The sequence below is a fragment of the Camellia sinensis genome, chromosome 4 (assembly GCF_055761805.1).
Source record: "Camellia sinensis isolate YWXY chromosome 4, ASM5576180v1, whole genome shotgun sequence".
NCBI lineage: Eukaryota > Viridiplantae > Streptophyta > Magnoliopsida > Ericales > Theaceae > Camellia > Camellia sinensis.
In genome coordinates, this window is record NC_138964.1 from 22,509,797 (window position 1) to 22,527,497 (window position 17,701).

General features: G+C 34.0%; 1 protein-coding gene across 1 annotated transcript; it reads left to right on the plus strand.

Annotated features, from left to right (window-relative positions):
• The first annotated feature begins 12,680 nt into the window (after positions 1-12,680).
• On the plus strand, positions 12,681-13,192 carry MPC (maternally expressed pab C-terminal). Its single transcript, XM_082923120.1, has 2 exons — positions 12,681-12,848; positions 12,968-13,192. Exons 1-2 carry the CDS (start codon positions 12,681-12,683, stop codon positions 13,190-13,192), a joined length of 393 nt encoding a protein of 130 aa, XP_082779246.1.
• Positions 13,193-17,701: the final 4,509 nt, after the last annotated feature.

Consider the following 17,701-nt stretch of genomic DNA (forward strand, 5'->3'; position numbering starts at 1 on the left):
TGCGAATCTAGACAGATAATTTCTTTTAAGAGTCATGATGAGCTGAGATCAAAATATTTTTTTAGATCAAAATTCAAAACAAGAGCACCACCACCACTTGACAAAACACCAAACTTTTAAATTATGTGATGTGAACTATTAAACTTAAACAAATTTTTCTTGATGATGTAAATACCAATATTATAATAGCAATTAATTAAGCAAGAGACAAGACAAATATTTAATTAATTGAATAGAAAAGAAAAAAAAAATACCTGTGTTGCTGCTCTGCCCCGTCGTGTGCTGCTGCTTTGTTGCTTGGTTGGCTTGGGCTGCTGGTGTGCTATCAAACAAGCTGTAGGGAAAATTGGATTAAGGGAAGGTAGTAGGGTTAGAAATTAGATAGGCCTTTCAAGCTGCTGTCAAAGTGGGCCTTAACTATTGGCCGTTAATTGTTAGGAATTAAGAATTGGATTAATTGTTGGGTCTTTCAAATTGCTGCTTTGTTGGGCTACAGTGTTGGGCCTTTTAATTTTTTAATGGACCAATTTATTTTAAGTTAGTTTGGGCATTTTTAAATTTTTTTTGGACTTAAAACATACCTAATATATTACATTAAATTATAATAGGAGGGCCCCCCTTTTTTGGGCTTGTTTTGAGGGGCCCTAAGCCATGGCCTTGTGGGCCTATGGTCAAGGTCGGGCCTGCATAAACAAACACACACCGTCCCCATTATTTTTGTAGCTTTCTCTTGTTGAACCCATCATAAAACCCACTACCCAAATTGGAAATAACAATAGTTGGCACCCTTTACTATTTTGGATAGATTTTAAATTTTCCAATGTGTCATCCCAAGGAACAGAGTGGCCACATAATTACATATAGAACATTGACTATATAAAATAAATGATCATATAAGATAAAGAGATTTTGGTTTTGATTTTTATTTAACTGCTAATTGTTGGTGGAATTTTATGGCAAGTGTTTTACTCCTGAGAATAGTACATGTGGTTTTGTGTTTTTATCAACTTGTAATGTCTGTAAATTTTGGGCAATTGATAGAATATTTTGATGTACTTCAAGAACGACATCATATATTTTTTTTTCCTTAAACCTGCATTGATTTTTCTACTCTCACCATCGTTATCTTTTTTTGGAACCGTTCCTAAATTATATGTTTCAAGTTCATTTTTTAGAAATCCAAACCTCAACTTCATCATTATGTTTCCAATCTTTTTGGTTAATGCTTATTTTTATGATTTTGCAAATAGATAGTCTATTATGGTTTTGTTTTTGTTCAAGTGTTCTATGGTTATTCTAGCTTGCATGTGTGCACACATACTGGCAAGGCCAAGTACAAGGTTAGGTGGGTTTTTGATTTGAGATTTCTCTCTTATTGCCAAAGAACTCTTGCCTTTTGCCAAGTCAAATGACTATTAATGGGGGAAAAAATGTCCTCCTAAGATTCAATGAGGAAATTTGACTCAAGCAATTATGTTTATTCAATAAAAGAATTACCTTGGAAACAAGCAGCCTAATAGAAATTGAAAGTTAGAAACATATTTTATGAACTATCACTCAAATTGAATTTTTTTGATCTGTCCTTTCACAACTCCAATTCCATTTCAAGATTGTATATAACTTTTTGTGTAAGATCAATGTATTTGCATTACTTGTGGAGGCTTTAATCTTACTAAAAGGGAAGCTAGTGTAATTATGCCAAACTTGTGAGGTTTATTGTAATTTACCAAATTAAATTGTGAATGAATGACTCTGATCCACAATAATTAATTAATCTTTCCTACGGTTATGGTTGAAGTGTTCAATCTCAGGGTCACATGAAAAAGAAAAAAAAAATGTAAAAGCCTTCATTTTACTAAATTTTTGTCTTGTATTGTCTTTAAGGTTGAGGTTTTTTAAGTTGGTAAAATATACAAAGCAGGGATGTCTCTCCTTATTATTTACACATAAAATGAGTTTGTCTCTACTGGCTTTGACAAAGAGTTTGCAAGCGAAGAAATTTCACATTCAGAACAGAGAGTTATCTCCTTTGTCGTTGAAAATGATTCGGTCCACTCGATTCAACGTGGCTTTTATGCCTGTGTTGAAATTAGTTGCACAAGGTTTGATTGCTTGTATGCAAGAGAGATTTTTTGTTGAGGGTTAAGTGATCTTAGCCCTATATTTCTTTGCTTGAGCGATTGTTTTAGGCTTTTGGGGCACTTGATCTCTTTCCAATGAGATTTTGCTTCCTAAGCCTTGTGTGTGGGTTGAGTGATGTAAGCCCTATATTTTTGTGTCATGTGTTTTGTGTCATGTATTTTGTGAACAGTGAGCTCTTTTGATATTTTCATTTTTATTTCCCCCATCTGTGTGCTATGCAGGCTATGCTGGTACATTAATAGAGATGTTGAGGGTTAAGTGTTGTGAGTTTCATATGTTAGCTTCTTTAGTTACTTAGATTCTATTAAGGGTTGAGTGATGTGAAGTCCTCATATTTTGGTTGAGTTATGGTGAGCCAGCTTTCTAATTGTTTGTTATGCAGCAGGTTGTTAAGCTGGTACATATGTAAGGGATTTTTATTGTTGAGGGTTAAGTGATCTTAGTCCTATTTTTCTTCGTTTGAGTGTTTGTTGTTGAGGGGGTGACCATTAGTTTAATGGTAAAACCTTGGCCTAATAAGCTTGAGGTTATGGGTTCAAGTCTCGGGACAATCACTTTGTATACTATGCAAAGATTATGTGTGTACCTAATCTTTTTCCTTCTAAACACACATTAATGTGTACTATTTCGGCATTGTTTTTTTTTTTTTTTCTAGTGTTTGTTATAGGCTTTTTGGGCAGCTTGATTTCTTTCCTATGAGAGTTCTTGCTTCCCTAGCCTTATGTGTGGGTTGAGTGATGTAAGCCCTATATATATTGAGTTATGCGTTTTGTTGCTTGCTTGTTCTCTCTCTAAAGCTGGTTTTTGTTGTGTTTTGCCTTTGCCTCAGGTTTTGTTGATTATTTTGGGTGTTTAAGGGTTTGTCTGCACTGGATTCTCTTGCTGCCATTGGTGGGTTCTTACATCTATGCTGCTGCTTGCTGCTCTTGCTGTTTGCTGCTTCTGCTGCTTTCGGCTGTTGCTAGTTGCTACTGTCAGAGATGTTTTGATGTCCTACCCTTGCGGGTTGTGTAAGGGACTTATTTTTCTTATCTTTTTGGTGATTTCTTTGCTTACCCATTGCTGGCTGTGCATGGGGTTATCCTGTTGGAACAATCTTCTATGTAAAATAAATAACTAGAAACAAATCAAAAAAATAAAAATAAAAATAAATTACTTACCGAATTTATTTTACCGAATCGAATAAATAATTAAAAGATCAAGCTGAGTGTGTGACACTCTGTCCTTAAGACAGATTCGCCCTGTTACGGTGCTTACGGACAAATGGCATCTATCTCCTAGGATACAATGATCTTCACAAATTGTAGTAGCACTTCAAACAATTTGTACGGCGAACAAAAAACCTGTGTTCTAATACTCTCTGAATTTTTCTATAAAACTAGTATGAAGAATAATAATGCAAGAGAGCAAAATGAAGGCAAGAAAATCAATTTTTCTAAATCACTTAACTGCTGGAAATGGTCTGCTATATATAGACCTAAACATATCTAAAAATCAAACTGAACAGATAGGTTTTTAAATAAACATGTGCAACAGATATAATTCAAATTTTGAACAAATAACTGCTTCCAACTATAACAGATCTGCTAGTAGTTTTGAACAAATAATTGTTGGGTAGTTTGGATCTGTCTGGGTAGTTTTAAACTTGTAAAACAGTTTGATTCTGTTCAAAAATTTGAATATGTTATGGAATTCAAAAGAGGCACAAATATTGGAAAAAAATTGAATTCAAATTTGAATTAAAAACATTTTGAAATTCAAATAAATTTTGTCCAAAAAATTAATTTTACAATCGACTCAGCTCGGGCGATAGGTCGGACGGATGGCGAGGGCGGTGCGTGTGTGTGATGGTTTGAGCCAAGGTTCACTTTGTCCATAACTCATCCCTTCTACAAATTTGGGGTGCCCCTTGGGGCCCAACCCAAGTGTTGCCATCTAGAGCTTATATACAAACATAGGCTATCTTAAAGTTTTAATGTGGGACAACCCATTTCAAGGAAACCCATATTTACTTTTTTAATTGTCCATTCCACGAACCCAAAAACGACGTCAAGTTCCCATTCACTTATAAATAGTTTTGACGTACCGTTTTCACAATGTGACTTACCATACGGCAAGGAACACATCACATCTTTGGATCCACCCCAAAAGACGTATGGGACCCTCTCTATTTTGGGCTCAAAGTTGGCCCAAAATAAGCCTATAAAAAACCAAATTTCCAACAATCCCCACATGAATGGAATTTGAGGGAGAAAAAATGCAACAACATGATCTAATTACAGAGAGTACAGAAATTGAAAATATTCTGTAAAGGATAGGTAGCTTTTGGCTTTGAACCTTCTCCTGTGAGACACTATCGGATTTACTAGCTAATCAGTGAACATGATGTCTTGAACTGTTCAGCCATTTGTGTAAACCAAGACAATAGAACTCATACAATATATCCCCAGACACAGTTTAGTTCTTATTATTGTGTTCATTTTGGCCCTGAACAACTTGGTCTTTCATGAGTGCTCTAGAGAATTGTAGCCCTTCACAAATCTCACATAACCAGCCTAGTTCACACTCATATAGGTGATTCTTATGAAGAGTATCCTACCATACTCCACTAGGTATACCTCGATATAAGAATCATTAAAAGTATTACTTAACCTAAAACGCTGCAGACATCACTATTTCATCATAAAAATGGGTAGGAGTTTAACTTCCCAGTGATCTTTATGAGTCATACACAACTCGGTTGTCCCTTTGAACCTAGATCTTGGGATCTCCAGTCAACTAGATTGGGTTGCCATTGTGGTAACTCTTATTTAATAGGCTTAAGTCCCATTCCTCTCGATGAATTCTCAACTAACTCTCTTGCTAACCATTTGGTTAGTGGATCCACTATATTGTCTTTAGACTTCACATATTGAATGGAAATAATTCCATTAGAGAGTAGTTGTCTCACGGTGTTATGTCGACGATGAATATGTCGTGACTTACCGCTATACATATGACTCTGTGCTCTACCAATTACTGATTGACTATCACAATGTATAAATATAGCAGACAACGGTTTTAGCCACATTGGAACATCTTCAAGGAAGTGGTGAAGCCATTCTGCCTCTTCCCCAGCTTTATCTAAAGCGATGAATTCTATTTCCATAGTAGACCTAGCAATGCAAGTATGTTTGGAAGATTTCCAAGATATAGCCACACCACCAAGAGTAAAGACATACCCACTAGTGGATTTTGAGTCTCTAGTATCCGATATCCAATTTGCATCACAGTATCCTTCAAGTACTGTTAGATATCTAGTATAATTCAGCCCAATGTTACGAGTAAATCGGAGATATCCTAGAACCCTTATAATTGCTTTCCAGTGTTCTACTCCCGGATTACTCGTATATCTACTTAGGCTTGGTTTGGCATAATCAAAAAATGTCAAAAAGTCAAAAAGTCACTATCCTATTTAAGTCACATCATTTTATTTAAGTCATATCATCTTTCTACCACATCACTTCAAACCCAACCCATATTTCATAAAAAGTCAAAAAGTACACTTATTTAGTTTATCCCAAACAACCGCTTAATTTACTTACTGCATAAGCTATATCTGGGCGAGTGTAGTTCATCAAGTATATTAAGCTTCCAATAATTGGGTATACTTTAATTGAGAAATACTTTCTTGTACATTCTTAGAAAGAAACAAATTAACATCCACATGTGTTTTAGCAAGATGATCATCATTTTTGCAGAATTTGTCAAGTATTTTCTCAATGTAATGAGATTGTGACAAAGCATAACTTTATGATATTTTGGTAATTTTTATATTAAGAATTACATCAGCAAGTCCCATGTCCGTCATGTCAAAATGTTTATTCAACATTTTCTTGATAATTTTAATCATGTCATTATTACTACCTATGATGAGCATACCATCTACATAAAGACATACTATAACATAACCATTGCTAGTGTTTTTAATATAAACACATTTGTCACATTCATTAATTTTGAATCCATTTGATATCATTGCCTTGTCAAATTTCTCATGCCATTGCTTTGGTGCTTGTTTTAAACCATATAATGATTTAATCAATTTACACACTTTGTTTTCTTTTCCTGGAACAGAAAATCTTTCTAGTTATTCCATATAAATTTCTTCATCTAACTCACCATTTAATAAAGCGGTTTTCACATCCATTTGATGAATTTCTAGATTGTACAATGATGCAATAGCAATTAGCATTCTAATGGATGTTATTCTAGTAACCGACGAGTATGTGTCAAAGTAATCAAGACCTTCTTTTTGTCTAAAACCTTTGACCACAAGTCTTGTCTTGTATTTGTCAATTGATCCATCTGCTTTCATTTTCCTTTTGAAAATTCACTTGTACCCAAGAGGTTTACAACCTGGTGGTAAATCTATCAATTCCCAAGTGTGATTTTGCAGGATGGATTCAACTTCGCTGTTTACAACTTCTTTCCATAAAGGAGCCTCAGGACTAGACATAGCTTCTTTAAAAGCTAAAGGCTCATTTTCTAACAAAAAATTTAGAAAATCTGGACCAAAAGATTTTGAGGTTCTAGAACGTTTACTATGGCTAGGTTCCTCTTTTTCATTTTGATCTAATTGTTCTTGATCATGACTAGTAATGGCATCATAAGATCTTTTATTAGAACTAGTCCCTTGTCCAGTCTTATTTGGAAATATATTTTCAAAGAATGATGCATTCCAAGATTTAATAATAGTATTTACATGCACTTCGAAATGTTTTGACTTATAAATCGAAAACCAATATGCACTATTATTCTTGGCATAACCAATGAAAATGCAATCAACAGTATTAGAACATATCTTAGTCTTTTTAGGATTAGGAATAGCTACTTTAGCCAAACACCCCCACACTTTTAAGTATTTGTAGGATGGTACTTTCTCATACCACATTTCATAAGGTGTTTGATTCACTTTCTTTCGACGTACTTTTTTAAGTATATAATTGGTAGAAAGTATTGTTTCTCCCCACAAGTTCTGAGATAATCCAGAACTTATTAACATGGCATTCATCATTTCTTCTAAAGACTTATTTTTCCTTTCAGTAATTCCATTTTGCTGAGGTGAGTAAGGAGCGGTAGTTTGATGAATTATTCCATGTTCTTTACAAAACTCACCAAAAGGTGATTCATATTCTCTAACTCTATCACTTCTAAGTTTCTTATTTTTCTTACCAAGTTGATTTTCAACTTCATTTTTATATTGAATGAAAGTTTCCAAAGCTTCATCCTTGGTTCGAATTAAATAAACATAACGATATCTAGTATAGTCATCTATAAAAGTGATAAAATACTTTTTCCCATCTCTAGTTTGAATTGATTTAAAATCACAAATGTCATGATGAATTAATTCAAGTGGTTTCGTACTTCTTTCAATTGAATGAAAAGGAGTTTTGGATAATTTTGCCTCAACACAAATTTCACATTTATGATTTAAATCAATGTCAAATTTAGGTAAACATTCCATATTAATTAATCTATGCAAAGATCCATAATTAACATGTCCTAGTCTACAATGCCATAAATTTGAAGACTCAAGCAAGTAAGAAGAAGATGTATTTTTATTAATAACAGAGGGTACAACAGTCATTACATTCATTTTGAAAAGGCCATCAAACATGTAACATTTTCCTACATATATCCCGTTTTTGGTAAGTACAAACTTGTCACTTTCAAAAACTAGCATAAATCCATTTTACTCAACAAAGATCCGGAAACAAGGTTCTTGCAAATATCCAGTACATGCAGCACATTATTGGGAGCGAGTTCCTTTCCAGATGTCATCTTCAGAATAATCTTTCCTTGTCCTTTAACTTTGGAAGTTGAAGAGTTGCCCATAAAAAGTTGTTCACCGTTGTCCATTATAAAATAAGATGTGAACATCTTTTTGCCGGCACAGATGTGGCGAGTAGCACCAGTGTCCACCCACTATTCCTTAGGATTTCCGACAAGGTTTTCCTCAGAAACAAATGCAGAAAGATTTATGTCATTAACACCATTGGAAATTTTGTCCATTTCGGTCATATTGGCTTGAGCAGGCTTCTTGCTTGTTTTTCTTTTGCTTTTGCATTTGCTACAGCAATCTTTGGCCCGATGTCCCTCTTTGTCACAGATGTAACACTTGCCATTAAACTCGCACTTTTTAGTTTCTCCTCCTTTAGAGCCTTCACTACTACAAAAATAGTTAAAGATCACACTTTAACAAAAAAAAAAGATCTCACTTTTATTAGAAGTGTAATAAAAAAAATTAGATTGATATTTTAATCACACTTAATTTGATTGAGTGTGATAATATTTATTTTTTATGTCACTTTTCAATTAAGTGTGATTATATGTATATATTTTTAATCACACCTTCTAATTAAAGTGTGATTATATATACACTACTACTTTTTAATCACACTTTTTAAACAAGTGTGATTATATATATATTTTTTAATCACACCTTCTAATTAAAGTGTGATTATTTATATATTTTTTAATCACACCTTCTAATTAAAGTGTGATTATATATACACTACTACTTTTTAATCACAATTTTTAAACAAGTGTGATTATATATATATTTTTTAATCACACCTTCTAATTAAAGTGTGATTATTTATATATTTTTTAATCACACCTTCTAATTAAAGTGTGATTATATATACACTACTACTTTTTAATCACACTTTTTAAACAAGTGTGATTATATATATATTTTTTAATCACACCTTCTAATTAAAGTGTGATTATTTATATATTTTTTAATCACACCTTCTAATTAAAGTGTGATTATATATACACTACTACTTTTTAATCACACTTTTTTAAATAAGTGTGATTATATTTATATTTTTTAACCACACATTCTAATTAAAGTGTGATTATTTATATATTTTTTAATCACACATTTTAATTAAAGTGTGATTATATATACACTACTACTTTTTAATCACACTTTTTAAATAAGTGTGATTATATATATATTTTTTAATCACACATTTTAATTAAAGTGTGATTATATATACATTACTACTTTTTAATCACATTTTTTAAATAAGTGTAATTATATATATATATATATATATATATATTTAATCACACTCCCTAAATAGGTGTGATTGTATAAAATATTTCAATTTGATTTTTATATGAAATATACAATTTCCAAATCCGCGCCTCTATTCTACCCATGAACGATAGAGACGACTCACTACTAGAGATGACTCGCAAAAAAAAAAGAAAGAGTATTTGCGACGATACCAGCTGCAGTTGCAAAAAAAAAAAAAAAAAAAAAAAAGAGTTTTTTGGGATTGTAATATTGCGTACCATTGCAAAAAAAAATATAAAAAATATATATATATATATATATATATATATTGTGGCTTTGAGACGGCTTCATATATATAGTCATAAAATGGTTTAAATAAATGCAACGGTATTTTTCTGTTACAAAAAAAAATAAAAAAATAAAAACGACGTTGTCTTACTCTTTTGAACATTTCTCTTTTCACACCATTTTTTCATCTTTCTATCTCTATGTCTCTGTCTCTCTTCTCTTTCTCTCTCTCACTCATAACTCTTCTCTGTCTGTCTGTCTGTCTGTCTCTGTCTCTCTTATCTCTCTCTTTCACTCATCACTCTTCTTTGTTTGTTTGTCTCTTTCTTTCTCTCTATGTCTCTGTCTCTCTTCTCTTTCTCTCTCTCACTCATCACTCATCACTTTTCTCTGTCTGTCTGTCTGTCTCTCTCTCTCTCTCTTTCTTTCTCGTCCATCTTTCTTTTTTTTTATCTCTCTTCTCTCTCTATCTCTCTTCTCTTTATTTCTCTCGCTCATCTCTCTCTGTCTCTCTCTCGTTTATTTCTTTTCGCTCTTTCTCTCTCTCTGTGTGTCTATATCTTTTCATCCATTTTTTCATCTTCCTTTCTCTCTTCTCTTTCTCTTTCTCTCTCTCACTCATCACTCTTCTCTCTCTGTCTGTTTGTCTATCTGTCTCTCTCTGTGTCTCTTACTCATCTATCTCTTCTCTCATCTCTTTTTTCTCTCTGTCTCTTTCGCTCATCTCTCTTCTCTTTATCTCTCTCGCTCATCTCTCTTCTCTCTATCTTTCTTTCTGTCTCTCTCGTTCATCTCTCTTCTCTTTATGTCTCTCTCGCTCATATCTCTTTTCTCTATCTCTCTCTGTCTCTCTGGTCTATCTCTCTTCTCTCTATGTCTCTTTTTTGTCTCTTACTCTCTATCTCTTTCTCTTTTTTTTTTCTCTCTCTCACTGTGTTTGCGTTGCTCACTCTCTCACTCCCGTCTTCTCTATTTACTGAGCTCCCTCTCGATTTATCGATCCATTACAAGAAAATGCATTTTTAGCAACCACTTTGTCTCTCTCTCGCTCATCACTCTGTCTCTCTCTCTCCTCTATCTGTCTCTCACTCATTTCTCTCTCTCACCACCCATCTCCTCTACCACCTTCACCACTACTACAAACGCCATTTCACAACCAGCACTAGTTCTACTGTTGCTACTTCATCTCTACGACTACCATTACTATTACTATCGCCACCACTCCACTACCACCACTACCATTACTGCTACTACTATTACCATTACTTCTCTTTCACCCCTGCCACTCCATTTACACTACCACAACTTCAGTACTAATCTCTTTCGCCATAACCATCACCACCACCATCATCTCTTATCCACTACCTTCACCACTGTTGCCGTTTCCTTTCCTCTACCACAAAAAATTAGTTCATGATTTTTAGTAACCAAAAAAAATACACCGCAAAAAAATATTTTTCATTGACTACAGAAAATTAACTTTTATTTTAGTGAAAAATATTTTTTATTAAAATATATATTACCCCTACTTCTACCAAATACAAAATAATAATATTTTTTCATTAAAATAAAAATAAAACAAATAAATTTTCAATATTTGTAACTAAAAAAAAAATTTAAAAAAATTCATTAATTACAAAAAAAAAATATTTTTTTGACAAAAAATAAATTTATTTATTTATTTTTATTTTTATTTTTCATTCCCGCCCCTTTATTTTTTTTCATTCCCGCTCCCCCCTTTGTTTTTTTCCCATTCCCGCTTCCCCCCCTCCCCAAAAAAAAAATCCCCAATCTCGAACCCAAAAAATCCCTAATCTCTTCTTCCCCCCCTCTCTCTCTCTCTCTTGATCGACGGCGAGCGGCGGAGGAGCAGCGTCGGAGGAGGAGAAGCAGCGTTGGAGCAGCAGCAGATCTTCCGATGTTGCCTGGCCTCACCAAGTCCTACCCTGTCACTCCTTCTTGTATTCACAGTTTTATCATTAGACAGTATCTGATATGTGTTCAAGTATCTGATGATTTGATTCCTGAAAATATTCTCTGTTTATTTTGACTAGGTCATTTTTGAAGGGGTTTATGCTTTGCACCCTGATATCAGAAAATCACTAGACTTGTGGATTGCTATTGTAAGGATGAATGCCACTTCATTTCTGAGGCTTTATATTTTATTTTTTTGTTGATTAACCTTCTTGTTTCTCGTTGTCTGTATCAATTTCTTTTGGATAAGTAGAAATACTTGTTATGAGATAACCGGTTGTTTGAAAACAGGTTGGAGGTGTTCATTCACATCTTATTTCTCGAGTTCAAGGGGACAAAAGTAGAGTTGGGTGCTTTATGTCCCAAAATGACATTATGACGACAGTGTTTCCAATGTTCCAGCTGCACATTGAACCACATCTTGTTTATGCACATGTTAGTAGATTCGAAACCATTTGAGGCTTATTATTGTTGCATAATTTTGTGTATAATACGTATACAGCAGTGTAAATGAGATTATTGCCCTTACATCTTCATGTGACATACTGGATGGAGTAGAAATTTTTAGATGTAGATGATCACTCAAAATTGGAAACATATGCAGCTTTGAGCTTGAATTGTTAGTATTGCAAGTTTGCAACAAAGAAAACCATGTGAATGGACCCATTTTATAATATTTATTTATAGTTGTTTTGAGGAAGTTGAAATTAATCAAGGAGAAGGTAAAGGAGTGGAATAGGGAGATATTTGGCAACTTGAATAGGCAAAAAGGACAAACCGGACAGCATGTCAGAGCAAGGAGAGGTGGGAATCCTCTACAGATGCAGCACCAGCATCAGCATGTACATTATTGTTCTTTATGTTGTCTCCAAGCGTTGTTTTTCATTTCTTCCTCCTTATGCTTTATGCATTTATATAATCAAGGGTCTTTGGCCTTGGAATTAGATCGAACATGACATACACTTTGTAATTTTTAAAAATTCCAGCCTTGTTGGAAGGCTGATATAAAAAAACTTTAGCAAGAATTCCCAGTGACTGATTTATGAATGTCTTTGTTCCATGTCTGTTAAGACTATTGTGTTCTGCTTTTGAATTTCATGATCTCTCTAACGGTGTTTTATGTATTTTTGTTTTCATTTTAAATTAGTTAATGCATCGAAACACCAACCAAGGCTTAAGATATGTGGCCAGCACACGAAATGGTATGGACCCATCTATTGTTCCTCAAGGTCTCATGGCTCCAATGATGCCATTACCTTTTGATGTTTCGGGAATGTCAACGACTCCATTGGATGTTCATCGTCCTGGGCCAGTGCCTATGTCAACACTTGCTTCTGTTCTGTCTTCGGCTACGCCAGAGAATCAGCGCATGGTGAGTTTTTTAATCTTGTCTCTTCATTTCAGCTTCCATGGCATAAAATCTGAAAACTACTTTGAAATGTTGGTTCTTGATTCTGAATGTTTGCAATGGCCTTGTTGTCAAAATGACAGATGTTAGGGGAACAACTATTTCCTCTAGTGGAGAGGGTTGAGCCTGACCATGCTGGAAAAGTGACAGGCATGTTGCTGGAGATGGACCAAACCGAGGTTCTCCATCTTATCGAGGCTCCAGATGCTCTGAAGAAGAAAGTTTCCGAGGCTTTGGATGTCCTCCATTTAGCATCATCGGGACCCAATGTTGGTGATCAGCTCGGCTCATTGTCCTTGAACGAATGAAGCGAGCCCAATTTGGCATGGTATATACATTTCTTCTTTAATATATGCATATGCATTTGTAGAGGCCTAGTGTTATTTATTTTTAGGGTTCATGAGCTGCGATTGTGGGGTTTTCTTCTAAAATTTCTAGGATCTGTTTCATTTTTGTGGGGGGTGGCAAATTGGTTGCTAAAATACTTTTTAGGGTTGGGATTTGGTATGGAGAGAGTTTGAAGATCTGGGAATTGGTATTAGGATTATTATTTTTATTTTCAGTTTGTTTAGATTTTTCTATCATTTTTAAAGTTTGTTCAGTTATCAAGGATTTGATTGGTATTCTTTTGACCTATAGTTGTTCTCAGCTATTATTTTGATCCTATTTATTAGCAGTTGTTCTAGGAACAGAAAAACTAATTCGGTTATTTGATTGGTTTCTATCATATTGCTTGCCTTTATAATCTGTGTCGGGATCCAAACCGTTGATTGGTGTGGTGTTGTCGGTCTTACGTAGGGAACACACTAACTAATCGATAGCTTGGAACTTGTGTGTGCGGTACCATTCTGCCGGCCTTGTTCCATTTTAAAATCCAAATGCTTCGTTCTCAAACACCTTTCCATGCGTTAAGAAGCTTTGCAATGTTTTCTGTTGATATAAAGCTAATGTTGCTGTTACTTTTTTTTTTAATCAAAATTTGTTGATACTTTTTTTCAATCAAAATGTTGAAATGATGAGTCAATTTAGATAATAGTTGTTGAGGTGTCTAGATTTTGGAACACTGTTTTATACTCACACATAACTATGCATGTGTAAAATAGTGTGTACCATTATCTTTTAATTAACATATAACTATGGTCTCAAGTAAGAGAATATATTCTATTTAAATCAAAGCATTAATAACAAATTGATCAATAATAAATAAATAAATAAAAGATACTGTTTTTGTAATAAAATAAATAAATGTATTAATATAAATTATTAAAAAATCATTAATAACAAATTAATCAATAATAAAGATGATTATAAAATAAACATTACAAACATAAAAATTATAAATAAAATCAATAAAAAATAATGCAACCGAGATCTTGATTTTATTAAAATAAAAGATTTATTAAGATAGCTTGTATACTCCCTATCTGAAAAATAATAAATAATAATAATAATAATAATAATAATAATAATAATAATAATAATAATAATAATAATAATAATAATAATAAGGGAATTTTCAGGAGAGTGGAATGGGAGCACATAACCTCTGAATTTGGGTTCAACAGTGATTGTTTTGTGCAGTACTAAGAGAGTTTTTTTTAAAAGCAAATCCATTGTAGTTACAGTTTGGTATAACTCTCCTTCTCATAGAACTTTCATAGAACTTTCTGTTAAACTCTAGTTCGTTAGACTATTACATAATTTTCTCAAGTTCTCATCTTGGTACATAAGTAAAACTTCTAGTTATGTATATGTACGCCATCTGCAGTGACATGGAGTATGGCATGCACTCACTCAAAGTGGCTCCATGCCATCCTTTAAGATGAATAATCTTGTTTTTTTAAATTTTTTTTTTAATGGTGGTTTGTTTTCTTTTTCTAAATAAGTTGGTTTTGTTAGTAGCTTATTAACAGATAGGTTGTGGCTTATTAAGAAACTGGGAACATATGTCCTTTGAATTTAGGTTCAACAATCATTGTTTTGGCAGTACTTGGAGATTGGGTTTTTAGAGTAACTTTAATGTGGCTTAGTCGGATAATTCTCTCATAGAGCTTTCTGTTAAAATCAAGTTTTTAGACTATTACATTAATTTTCTCGTGGATCAATACATCTTAATACATGTAACACAGTAAAATTTCTTGTTTTATATGCATCTTCTGCAGTGACATGGAGTATGACATGTATAGCGACTCCGGTTTTTTTCCCATTTGATTATTGTATCCGGACTTAGGTTCCGTAGATTCCGTCATTGTATAATTGTTGTTGTCATTCATTATTTTCTTATTTTGAGTCTTGGGTTGTGTTGGGAAGATTTGGAGCAGGTTGGTTGAGCTTAGGAACCAAGTCTAGTTGCCCAGATTTTTGTTTGTCCGCTCGAGCGGGGGTTTGGACGCTCGAGCGGGGAATACACCCATCCAGTATGTCCTGTGTAGTGTTGGCCGCTCGAGCGGGGGATTGGACGCTCGAGCGGGAAGTCGTGAGTGACGCTCGAGCGGGGAGTTGGGCGCTCGAGCGGGGACCTGTCTGCAAAAACTTCTGGGAGAGTGAATTCGCCGCTCGAGCGTGAGTTTGGCCGCTCGAGCGGGAGTCTGTGAGTGGCGCTCGAGCGGGGGTTTCCACGCTCGAGCGGGGCGACTGGTATAAAAATCCGAGATCCGACTTTCAGGATCATTTTTCATCTCCTTTTTGATTTTAAAACCCTAGAACCGTCTTCTCCCTCTCCCTACACACCTTCTCTCTTAGGTTTGATCTACTTAGAGTGTATTTCTACCCTAAGCCCTTTGTTAAAAAGATAGAGTGGGTCGAGGGCTTCCGTTTAATCTGAACAATCTTGGGTTTGGAGCACTTTGATTTTCGTCATCTTCTCCATTCGAGTTCTTCGCTTCAAGGTAGGGATTTCCTACTCCATCCTATAAGTTTTGTCCTAAGTTTTGGTATTTTGATATGTTGGGAGTACTTTGGTAATTTTGGGAAAAACCCTAGTTGTATTAATAAATTAATTTGTATGATTAATTTAAGGAAATTGGGGAAATTGGTTAAATGCATGAAATTGAGGAATTCATTGATTAAATGGTGTAGTTGGATAATTAAAATCACTCGCCTATTGAATTGTTGATATATTTATTTCCAGTCTAGAAATAACTGTTTTGGGCTATCGGTGGAGGATAGTCGTGTTTGTTGTAGACATTGCATGTGGATTAGGAATAACTGAAACTAATCACATTGGTTAAGTCATTAATTTTGACTATTGCATTAATACAGAAAATACGTGTATTGATTGAGCATTGCATTTGCATATATATTGTTTTGTGTGGGAGGAGATAGGGGATGTACTCCACGGTTTAGGGGAAGATAGGGGATGGACCTCTAAACCGGATTTTGTTTGGGAGGAGATAGGGGATGGACTCCATTAGCATCACTTTTATGTGTGCTTATTTATATTGAAGTGTTTTATTTGATACAGCACTAAAATGTGTATCAAACTGGAAGTATGAAGTGTTTGATTTGAGCCTGAGTCTCATCTGTTTGTTGACATTGGAAGAATGTGAATATAATATATTTAGTTCACTGTTGTAAGTTTGGCCAGGTTCTGAGCCATATTGATAAAGTTGGAAAATAAAACGTGTCTTAGACAATATTGTCATGAGACTGTAAAATGATGTAATTGATTATCTTGGTTAACCATCTATTGAATGTTAATGCTTTATTCAATGCTTATATTTGGTTTAGTATTTTTCTACTGGGCTGTGGCTCACCCTTTATGGGAACATCATTTTTAGGTTCAGGTGATAAGCTACCTCCAAGGACTTAGCTTGGAAGGATTTAGCTTTTGGATTCTGAAGACCATCTTTAGTTATTTGTTTTTATTTGATATATAATCAAGCCTAGGGCTTTATTTGTATTTGAGTTAGAACTCATATTTTGTGTCCGAGTGTTGGCTTGGAAAAAATGTAAGCCCGTAGGGCATTTAATTTGGTATTACATGTAATGTTTTTATTTAATAATACTTTGATGAATGGGATAATGAATTGTTTTCTTTTAATATTTCATGTCAATGATGTATATATAATGGGTTTATTTTGAGGGCGTTACAACATGCACTTTCTGGCTTCAAAAGAACCGCTAAAGTTGTGCCATGTAAGCAAATTCTATTCAACTGGTAGAATGTGTATATAACATGAATAGTTTTGTTGACACTGCCAATAAACATAGGCATCAAAATAGGCATATTCACTTGGATACAGACATGAACATTCACAACAGTTAAAATGTCATAATCTCTCTCTGTTAAAATCATTTTTGACCAGATCTAGTTGCGAAACATACATCTTGTAGCTTCTCAAGTATCAAAACTTTGACAAGGAAATGGGAAAATGACCTCTGATTATCATAAGCATTGTGTGAGAATGGGTTCATTGTTATTTTATATCTGTTCAGCTTCACTCTTCAACATCTCATCTGTTTGTGTTTTTTGTCTATAACTTTTGTGGAATAGAATTGGATCATCAGCATCTCATCTGTTTGTTTTTGTCTATAACTTTTGTAGGATAGAATTGGAGGAGATATTATCATGGCTCTTAATGATGTCCTAGATTTGACTCTTACCCAGGACATCTATATATTGTACTTTGCCTTATCCATGTTAGGAAACTGTTGTTATTATTATGCTATAGTATTCACCATTTAACGGATATCTTTCTGTTTTAGTGTAATGGAAAAGGGTTCTCCATTGATATCTCTCTCTGTTGTAGATTAGGGTGTTGTGCGAGAAGGCTAACTTTTCATGGTCATTTTTTATTATTTGTTCAATTTTACCT

Excerpts from the sequence above, each read along its gene's own strand:
- MPC (XM_082923120.1), top strand. The coding sequence starts at position 12,681 with ATGGACCCATCTATTGTTCCTCAAGGTCTCATGGCTCCAATGATGCCA. Across the intron at positions 12,849-12,967 it reads CGCCAGAGAATCAGCGCATG|ATGTTAGGGGAACAACTATT; the intron begins GTGAGTTTTTTA and ends TCAAAATGACAG.